Source organism: Solanum verrucosum, unplaced genomic scaffold (genome assembly GCF_900185275.1).
Source record: "Solanum verrucosum unplaced genomic scaffold, falcon-dt-bn FXZP01000268.1, whole genome shotgun sequence".
NCBI lineage: Eukaryota > Viridiplantae > Streptophyta > Magnoliopsida > Solanales > Solanaceae > Solanum > Solanum verrucosum.
In genome coordinates, this window is record NW_026019957.1 from 3,141,519 (window position 1) to 3,152,274 (window position 10,756).

General features: G+C 28.9%; 1 protein-coding gene across 1 annotated transcript; it reads right to left on the minus strand.

Moving 5' to 3' along the window:
- Nucleotides 1-5,392: 5,392 nt before the first annotated feature.
- Nucleotides 5,393-10,756, minus strand: LOC125814672 (bZIP transcription factor RISBZ4). The gene is made up of 6 exons (XM_049494143.1): nt 10,415-10,756; nt 7,512-7,629; nt 7,071-7,230; nt 6,870-6,945; nt 6,535-6,660; nt 5,393-5,917 (listed from the first exon to the last, which is right to left on the minus strand). The coding sequence occupies exons 1-6, from the start codon at nt 10,688-10,690 to the stop codon at nt 5,609-5,611; spliced, it is 1,065 nt and encodes a 354-aa protein (XP_049350100.1). The 5' UTR covers nt 10,691-10,756; the 3' UTR covers nt 5,393-5,608.

The following is a 10,756-nucleotide window of genomic DNA, read 5'->3' on the forward strand; positions in this document are numbered from 1 at the left end:
TTCAAATTATAATGAGATACTTCACTATGAAATATTATCAATAAAAAATGTGGTTTATTCAATTTTATGTAATTTGGAATTATTCATTTATGTATTTTTTTAAAAAAATTTTTTTGGCAATATAGCATTTGTTTTAATTTTTTGTTGCTGATCATATGTATAGAATCAATTTTGAGATTAATGATTATCAATACGAGGACTATTAAATTTGCTTTCAACTTATAATAGAAAGGTATTTTCTTCCTTTCGTAAGGAAAAGATAAAGCATAATATTTATTATGAGAATGGAAATGAAAATGGTGATGATGATTTTGTAATGTCTCATGTTTAATTGAAAATAATGAGAAACTTGACTATTTAAATTATAGGAATTTTCGCAAATAGCCACTATAATAAACTTAATTATTTTCTATAGCTATAGTTTGTATATTAACGGGTTGTAACTACAGTTTAAGCTGTCTCATTTGTATAATTCACGGGTGATGAGTTTGTATAATTGAGCTATTTCTTTACTTCCCTCTCTTATTCTCATGTGGGATACGGCTAAAGTGTCATGATATGCATCTCTTTTTTAGAATCTTATTAATCTAGAAGTCTGTCAATCCTTCTCTTTAATTTGATATACCCTTCATCATACGTGTCACATACACCCTCCTTTACAGACTCAACGTCTTTGTTAATTAAGGTTTTCCCCCACAAGAGTACTTGACCCAAGCTTATGACATGTATAGACCTTTTTGTCTTAACAAATCTCAAATTTGTCCATGGTGTTACTCTATCATATTTTTTTTTATAAAGATAACAATTATGGGTCTTTCTATTTTGTAAAATATAATCTCATGAGTCAAGTTTTATATTTTAAAAGAAGATTAAAATCATAATTAAAATTTATACCGATTTCATAAACAAACGTTGAATTAAAATCAAAACTTAAAATCAGATTTCCAAATTCAAATTAAATATGCTCTAAGAACATTGCATAGGTTTAGAATTTATAATAGGCCTATATAATGAATCCTTTTTTTTAAAAAAAGTTCCTACTTCATAAGACAAAATTTAATAGGTAAAACTTCCTACAATTTAATAAAGTAAGCTCAAAATGGCTCATTTTACATGCTGCTAAAATGGCTGATTTGATCACATGCATGCTTGGTTATATTGTTACATTTACTACTAAAAAAAACAGTTAATATTTAGTTTTATTATTATAAAATTGATCTTTGGATGTCAATTTTTTTAGCGTTAGAAATTATAAAATACAAATTGACCTCTGGAGATTGATTTTGCAAGAAAATAAATAAATAAAACTTATATAAGAACAATTTTTGGAGGTCAATTTTACTGTGGAAATTAAATTTGAAGAGTATGAACAAAAATAATCATTGGCCGTGATTTATTGGTATGCATTTTAAATATTTTAAATTGTTTTATTCTTGTGATTTATAGTATTTTTTTAATGTAGTTTCTATATATGTAGATTAATTTTCCAATTTTTTTTAAATGTCTGAATGTATGGTCAAAATAAAAATTTTGACTCTTAAATTTCAAATTATGCTATGTAAATTGAAAGGGAGAAAATATATACTAATATACATTTAGTGTTCACTAGTTTTATTGTTTTGAAATTCTTCTTTAATTGGGTTAGCTAGATAATAATAATTTAGAGAGAACTAAACCGTACTTGATCAATTCCTTAATTTGTATTTTCATTATTAATGTTCTTGATCTCTATTCTGATTGCATGGAGAAACAAATTGTAACGATCCGAACCGTCGTTATTTAGGAGGAACAAAAATTCGAAAAAAATTCTGGGCCTTTCTCCCGCCAGAGCGGGCTAGATGTCACCAAGGCGGCGGCATCAGGGCGGGGTAAGTTGGCGCCAGAGCGGGATAAGCGAGACAAAACGTAAATTATGAGAAATCTTATTTTCTCATTCTTCCTAAAATACCTATATAAGTCGTAAAACACCCTAGAAACCTCAGGAAAGTTGCTCTAAGCTTGGGAAAGAAGGAGAAGGAGATTTCTAGCGTGAGGATGGTGATATCTTGCGAATTCTTGGCCAAATTCACCGTCACGAAGCCTGGAAAAACCTGAATCGAAATCAAAAACGCCATGCAACTGCTTGCCCCCCAGGTAGGCTAGGTTTTATGAATTTAGTAGTTATAAATCTGTGCTTACTACGTAATATAAGGAAATCAATGGTAGGGTTATGTGTAGACCTTCGTGCACCAAGTAAATTCCATGTGCAATCCCTAGAAATCAAAGTATGAGGGTTTATGCCTTGATGAGAGAAATCGATAATTGTTAAGGACTCTAGAATTGTTATCATGGATACAATTGGTTCAAGAATAAGACTATGAAATCAAGAATGGAACTAGATTTATGAATGCATGCTAGATCATAAATTAGAGTGATTGAATTGAGGATTTACGATGAATTGTGACTAAACCTTAGAAAGAAGCCTTAGATGATGACTAGGGCTAAGTATGGTCAAATTAATGTTTGTACATGAATATTGCATTGTTGATTACACTTGTTGTAAATGAGATAAATGAATAACTATATGTCATGAATAACTTCTTGATTGTATGATTATTGAGAATGTACTTGTGATTGTGATTGTGGTGTGTTGAATGGATCGGTTGCCACGTTCCGACATAACTAACTTGGATCGGTTGCCACGTTCCAGCATAACTATTGGATCGGTTGCCACGTTTCGGCATAACTGTGGGATCGGTTGCCACGTTCCGGCATAACTAACTTGGATCGCTTGCCACGTTTCGACATAACTAACTGTTTGGGTTTGGGTTCCATGAGAGGGCCAATGATGTGATATAAAATATGATGTTGTTCGTTGTTCGTAAATGTTGATAATATGGTACATGTTCGATATATACATAGAATTATAATGTTGTTTGACTTGCTTGTGTTGAACTTAGGGGATATAGGTTATGACCATTAATAATTGATAGTTCTTGGGTTAAGCGAACTTGTTAGATATAGTGGAAGGATAAAGTGTTCAAGGGGCGAGTAATGGATAGTAAGGGTGGTTCATGTGTTATAATGGCGAGAAGTAGAATTAGCGGGTGTGATGAAATATGCTTAAGTAGATTTCACTTTGGGGAAAAGAGATTGGGTTTAGTGGGAAGAATGTTTGATTTAATGTATACTATGTGACCATGGTTGGTTAGTGTGACGAGGAAGTAAGGGTATGCCGTGAGCGGTTAGTTGGAATGTTGTAATCGTATTTGGGAATGTTTTTCTACATGTTAGAATGGTTAGGCTACGATCAAGACCTAGTAAGTAGGTTAACTGGAAGGTGGTTGAGAATTTGGGTGCTAGTGTAATTTGGAGGTATTTTAAGATAGGGAAAGGTGGAGAAGCGAGTGGTTTATTTCATGATCTTACTAGTTGGTTTCTTATGTTATGTGGTGGGCGTCGGGTTGACTGATGATGCCTACCAGTACGCGTGTTTGTACTGATACTACTCTTGCTATGTCTTTTGACATAGTTTGGATGCAGGATTGGTGACGTTTCATTAGGTGAAGACGAAGAAAATCTCCAGCAGCTTCTATTCTTCCTTTCGCATGGTGGGAGTTGTGTCTTTTATTTATTTGTCCAGTTGTACTCGTAGTAGCTCTTGTACCTATTTAGACTAGATCCATGGGAGTTGTTAAATTACTTTGCAAGTTTTTAACTAAAGGTGTGTCTAAGGATATTATTTATAAAATTATGATATTGTAATTACATCAGTTTTGTTAAATTTTTCCGCATGGTTGACTATTGGGTTATGAAGGTTCTCCTACTTAGGTGTTTGAGTGGGTGCCCGCATGGCCCGGTGGGTTGGGTCGTGACACAGATGAGTCACATGTAGGGGTTCACGGTTTGGTGAAGAATCGACTCAAACCCAAAAGTCAAAATCAATTGCAAAAAAATGATATTTTGTTTTTCAATTTTAAAAATTAATAATATTTGATTTGATTTTGGTTTATTAAAAAAAAAACTAAACAAACCAATAAATTATAGGAGAAACTACCTAATTACTCAAAGATTCTTATCATATTTACTAATTCTTCCTATAATTTGAAATAATTACGTTTATATCACTAATTAATAATTTCATACCAAAAAGGTAGAAATTAAGTCAGATGCACCTGGATACATGTTTTTTGCTACCAGATACACTGAAATAGCTAGGGAGAGAGGCGAGCTAGAACAGGAGGGAGACGAGTGAGATTTGTATATGTATCTCAGATATACGTGAATCACACTAGATACATGTATTTGTATGTATCTGAGATACCAAATACATAGGAAAGTGGCGGGCGAGATGGGAGGGAGGCGAGCGAGATTTGTTTGTGTATCCCAGATACATTCAAATCTACTTGAATATAGTATATCTTGATTAAATTACTCCTAATTTTGACTCCATGTATCTTGAGATACATGTATCCGAACACACCAAAATCAAATAAGATTAATAATATTACAAATTAGTGTATATCTAAGTAATTAGCTTCGAAACTTATAAATATTTCATATCTTTTGATCATTAATTTAATTTTAGTCTACTTATTTCACATGCACTATAGCACTGTTAAGCCCATTTCAAAAAAAAAATAATCATGCTCAAGAGTTGAGCCCAACACTCTAAAACTTAACTAACACTCTTTAAGTTTAATTTTTTAATTGTGAATATGTGGTATGGTGTGGTATATTGCTGATTTTTATTTTTCTTTGCTAAGACATTCATTTACTCTTCAATGATTTGCTCGTTGATTTTTGAAGGAATGATTATTCTATTTAAAATTGTATATTTGCAACATATAAAATCTTCGAAATAATGTTGAAACATAATATAAGATTCAGATACATCTATCTTGTGATGGTATTTTTTTTTTAATTGATTCCTAATGCTCATTGAAATAATTGTTGCATGTCTATATATGTTGGTTTTGTATTATCTATTTATCATTAGCTAGTCATAAACTAAACGTCCCTCTATGATCAGGGTGTTAGCATGAAGGTGTACAAGTGTGTATATGTAGTGTATAATACGTATATATTTCATGTATAACATGTTGAATATACACTTCTAAACAATCTATATACATTAATTACCTTTTATAACAATGTTTTTTAGTGTTTGTGATGGAAGGACACATCTACATATGTCTTTTATCGTGTGTATATTTATACATGAAACAATTCTAGTTTTTAATAGCGACAACAACATGATACAAATGGAGATAGAGAGAAATTGACGCAAGTATGATGAAATATAATTTAGTATGTCCATCTAACACCTCTAGACTATAACACATATATACTAAAAAGAACTAAAAATTAAATAACAACACAATATACATTAATCGATGGATAAAAACCATACTTTTTCTTAGATCAAATAACAATACATTATATTAAAGTTCATAGTGTTAACAAACTCAAACATATAAAAGTCCTTAAATAGTTACATACAACTATGATAAATCTCACATACAACAAATATATTGTCTATAATCATACATAAATACCACAATAATAATAATATTAATATAAGTAATTAATTAAAATCCATAATTCACTTTTAAATAAAATGAACATACTATTTGAAGGACCACACTTCTGAAATGCAGCTAGCATTATCACTCATAGCTCCATTATTGAGATTTCTATCGAATGCATTAATATTTTCGACTCCGATCATCGGATTCTGACCGGAAATTCCACCCCACGAGTCTTCTCCGGGGACGTTGATGGTCGGAGAGACATTATCGAGACGACACATAGTAATATTATTATTATTATTATTATTGGTAACAAGAGATTGAGGAGGGGTCAAGTAATTTAGGAAAAGATGGCTTAAACTTGAGGATACTGTACCTCTAGCTGCCCTAACCTCAGCCAATTTCACCTGTATAATTGCATGCAAAAAAAAAATTAATTTTGAGAAAAAAATGAATAAAATTCATAACTATTACCATTTTTCGATTTTCGTGATTAAAAATAACGATAGTCATGAAATTTCAAATTTCATAAGTAAAATTCCTCAAAATTGTCATGAAGTTCCATATACTATGACTATTTATGAAATAAAAAAGAACATTTCCGACGGCACATGTGTCAAATAAGTGAATCATGGCCAAAAAGTGTCTGGTCAAAATTATTTCAACACTTCTACAAGCGTCAAATAAGTCAATTGAAATAAAAATTTAATATGACTATGTTTAATCAATCAAATCCAAAAAAAATAAAAAAAAATTAAAAGATATTCTAATTAAATTTTAATACCCTGTTCAATTTGAGTTATATTGACCGTCCAAATTGGTTTAACCTTTTAGGTGAATCAACTTCAAATTATATCAAATTAACTCGCAAATGATATATACCCATCCAAACTAATCCAAACTTAAACAGATTAGACATGTTATATTTTCACTGACTAAATTTAAACCTCTACTTTTAACAAAATCATTAAAAAAAACATTCAATTGTAAATTAAATTAAGTGTAAGAGAAAAAGGAAAAATACTTTGGCTCTTAATTCTTCCACATTTGACTTGAGCACTCTATTATTTGTCAAAGAATCTTTATATTGTTGTGTAGCATCTGCTAATTGCTTAAACAATGTTTCATTTTCACCTCTAAATTGATCAACCTGAGGAAACAAAAATAAAATAAAATATTATTAATGTACTCCTATATAATAAATATTTATATTTCTCTTGATACAGAGCTAAAATATAAAAATTATATAATCAAACATTAAATCAACCTATTTATCTTTCTTTCATTTCGTGAAAATATATATTATTTTTATTTTTTTCCAATGGAATAATAATAAGATTATATAATTTAAATATATACCTGACTTTCAAGATCTGCTAAATGAGCTTGTTTTCTTCTTCTTGAACGCCGTGCCGACTCCCTATTAGAGGCTTGCCTGACAATTATTATATAATAATTATATATTGAATCGTTAATTGAATGATAATCTCTAAATGAGGAGTCTCAAGTTCAAAATTTTGTTATATATTTTTTTAAGTGAATTTATCGAACGAGTCTTACCTTCTGATACGTTTAATATCCGAAGGGTCCGTGCTTTCTTCGCACGGGTCCACATCACCCTCCAGGTCATCATCATCAGACTGGTAGGACCCACTAGTGGCTCCCATAGCTTGATTGTCTCTCATTTTGGGCATAATAATAGTTGGTGTTGGACTTCCAGCTGAAAATTAATTTATATAAATTCATATTCAAGATTTTTTCTATCAATAAATGAAATAATTAAGTGGGTGATTTGATACGATGAAAGTTATTTTTAAAAAATATTCTTCCAAATTGGTAATATTAATTACTATTCACTTTTTTATATGAACTTTTTATCCTTCATAAATATTTTTGGTATATATATACAAAAATGACTTCTTCGTAATTTAATTACTTTTTAAAAATAACTTTCGTCCTACCAAATATAATTTTCTTTAGAGTGAATTAGTAAATATATACCACATATTGAAGATTGTGAATCCCCAGTTACAGAAATGCTGGACTGCTTGGGAGTAATATTTGGAGACCAAAGGGGCCTTTCTGTCAATGCACAATTTGAGAAATCACTTAATATATCCTGTCATTGCAAAATAAATAAATAAGTAAGTATGCAAAAAAATAAAATAGATGGTAGTAATAAATAAAAAAATAGTTCTACTAACTAGCAAAAATTATTGTTAGTATTTTCCTTTGAAAAAATATAAAATATAAAGTGAAATGACTAGGGGGAGTGACTTTGGAACGAAATTTTGATGTGTCTAGAGAATCTGTTAATAATTTAGGACCTTCAAATACTAGTATAATATCTCTTATTTATAAATTTGTGCACGTCTATATTCAGTTTGATAAATAAAGATCTATTTTTGAAACAGAAATCAAAATAATAGTCTGTAAAGAAAAAATTGAACTATTCAAAGAAGCAGAAAATAAATCTTTGGTATTATTATCACTACAATATTTTTAAAAAACTATTATTGGTTATGTTGCATCATCAAGGAAGGTATATTTCAAAAAATTAAAGTAAATGTGACTTTTTAGAGCTTGAATGGCTATTTTACTATTCAACTAAATATCATATCTTGTCTCTTCTATCTCTTGTAAAAGAAATAATCTAAATAGGTGTTCAAGCAATCGCTTAAATTTTTAAAAAAAAATAGCAATCAATAAATAATATACGTATAATTTAGTATACCAATTGAAAAAAATATAAATAATAAATTCGATCTAATATGGTATGTTACATATTCGAATTTGGGTTACTGTTGAGAACGTACTATTCAACTAAAAAATGGTAAAGACTCGTGCGCCACTAAATCTTGTCAATTTCTTGGTTATATATATACCAGATCAGGAGCGGAGCCAACTTATGACCGGAAATTCAAAATTACTCCAAATTATAAACCCCACCCACCCCCCTCGTCCTCCCAACACCCCCAATTAAAAAAGAAGATCTTCTAAAGATGTCCCTAGGGAACTACTCTCAAACTATGCTTTAAAAGTATATTCTATTTATTTAATTATTATTTTATACTTGTGTGTGGTATGAAAGAGACATTGGAATATATAATTATTATCTTTTTCTTTTTTTCTGATTAATTTTTTTTATCCTGTCATTCTCAATCTATACCTAATTTTTTTATATAATACAAAGAAGTAAGACAATTTCAAAAAGCACAAATTGTCAATAGAACCTAATCAAAGGCATAAATCAATCAACTCTCCACTAAAAAAACAAAAGTAGAAAAGGAAAAACTAATTTCTTTTCAAAAAAATAATTACTTAAAAACGCACAAGGTAAATTCTATTTCAGTATAATAATCTTACAAATTACGTAAAAGAGATAAATTGCATTAAGAAAATTTTGTACGATAAAAAATCTCTATTCAAAAAATCATTTGTTCAACTAACACGACTAACGATACAATCACTTGTTTAAACTCAAGTTTTTGTTATATTATATATAGTATGATTATATTCCTCTGAAAGTTACATAGCTAACCGACCATTCACAGTAACATGAAAATTCAGTATTTAATTAAACTCACTTTATAATTTATAGTACTTAAAAAAAAAACTCTGAAATATTATTTTGATTACTTAATTTATTCATTAAAAAGTGAGATTCCAAATTATGTATAGTTAAGCACCATGAATATAGACTATAGTCATGAAAGGAATCAATTTGAAAACGTATCTTCAAAATAAAAGGGACTTAAAAATATTTGAAAATCTATTAATTATGTAAAAAGAAAAAAGAATCTTATAATCTCCTTATTTGTACTATCTATTAATTAAAATATCATAATTTTAAATAATAATTTTACGAGTTCATATACAGTGTAATTTCACAAGTAAGACAATAAGAAGAGTAGAGTACACACAAACTTTATTTTTATCTCGTAAAAATAGAGAGATAGAGTACAAAAGACAATCAACTCAAATAAATATATACATGAGTTCATATTCAACGAATTATAAAATTACTTCTAATTTGATTAAATCTTCCTTTCTCTATCTCAAACGTAATTAAAAGAGAAGAATTCATACAGTAACTACATGATTTGTCCTTAATTCCCATCTTTTTTTAAAAAAATAAAAAAATTAAACATTATTTCTCCTAAATATTATTTTCCTCAAAAAAAATTCTATATTTTTACACTAAAAAAAATAAAATTATTTGAAATATATGATTTTTTTATTGTCACTTATCACTTGTATATACTACCAATAATAAATAGTCACGTCCCAACTAAAGATTGGCCACCCTTTTGTATTTAATACTATTTGTAAACATTATAAAGTTGCTAGGACATATCATAATATAATAATTAAATAAAAAATAAATTAAATCACCAATGGTACTTTATTTCACCCAATTAGATTCCAAAAATCTTTGTAGCATCTTTCTCTTTAAATATCAACCCACCCTCTTCATTTATTCTTCAACATTAAATTCATTTCTTTTTTTTTCTTCATTTCAATTCAATTCATTTCTCCTCTTTATTTTATTTTTTGTGGTTCTAATATATTGATTCTTTAACACCATATCAAAGAAATATTCTTTTCCAATTGATTTTATAATTTTCCAAGTAATCTTTCAAACAAATATCTCAAAATCGAGTATAACACGTTAAAGTACATTGATCGTATAAATTTCATTACATAACTAATAAAAAGACATGAAAGGAAAATAAACGCACACTCCCTTATACAAAACACATATTCAAGAACCAACCAGGAGTTGTGTTGGTGGAAGATAACATATATCTATAAAATTAATTAAGGTATGCGTAAACTGACTTGAACAGTGTGATTATAAAGAGAATCATACAGGAAGTTCAAAAGCGGAAAAGTATGCTAACCTGATTACTCATAGTAAATGAGGGAGCAATAGAACAAATATCATCAAAAAGTTGAGCATGATGATGACCATTATTGTTGTTATGATCATGATGATTAATATTATTGTTATTATTATTATTGATATTTTGTTGATGATCATTTCCTCCAAAAACATCACCAATTTTTGCATCTTCTCCATAAAATAATTTGTTATGATTAACAAACTCTTCCAAAGCCAATAAAGATGGACTTTTCTTCATATCTCTACTAGGAAAATTAGCCATTTTCTTCTCCATATTATATTTTTTTCTAAAAAAATAAATATCAAGAAGATGCTTAACAGGGAAGTATTTTGGGAATAG

Excerpts from the sequence above, each read along its gene's own strand:
- LOC125814672 (XM_049494143.1), bottom strand. The coding sequence starts at position 10,690 with ATGGAGAAGAAAATGGCTAATTTTCCTAGTAGAGATATGAAGAAAAGT. Across the intron at positions 7,630-10,414 it reads CATTTACTATGAGTAATCAG|GATATATTAAGTGATTTCTC; the intron begins GTTAGCATACTT and ends TTGCAATGACAG. Across the intron at positions 6,661-6,869 it reads TAGCAGATCTTGAAAGTCAG|GTTGATCAATTTAGAGGTGA; the intron begins GTATATATTTAA and ends TTGTTTCCTCAG.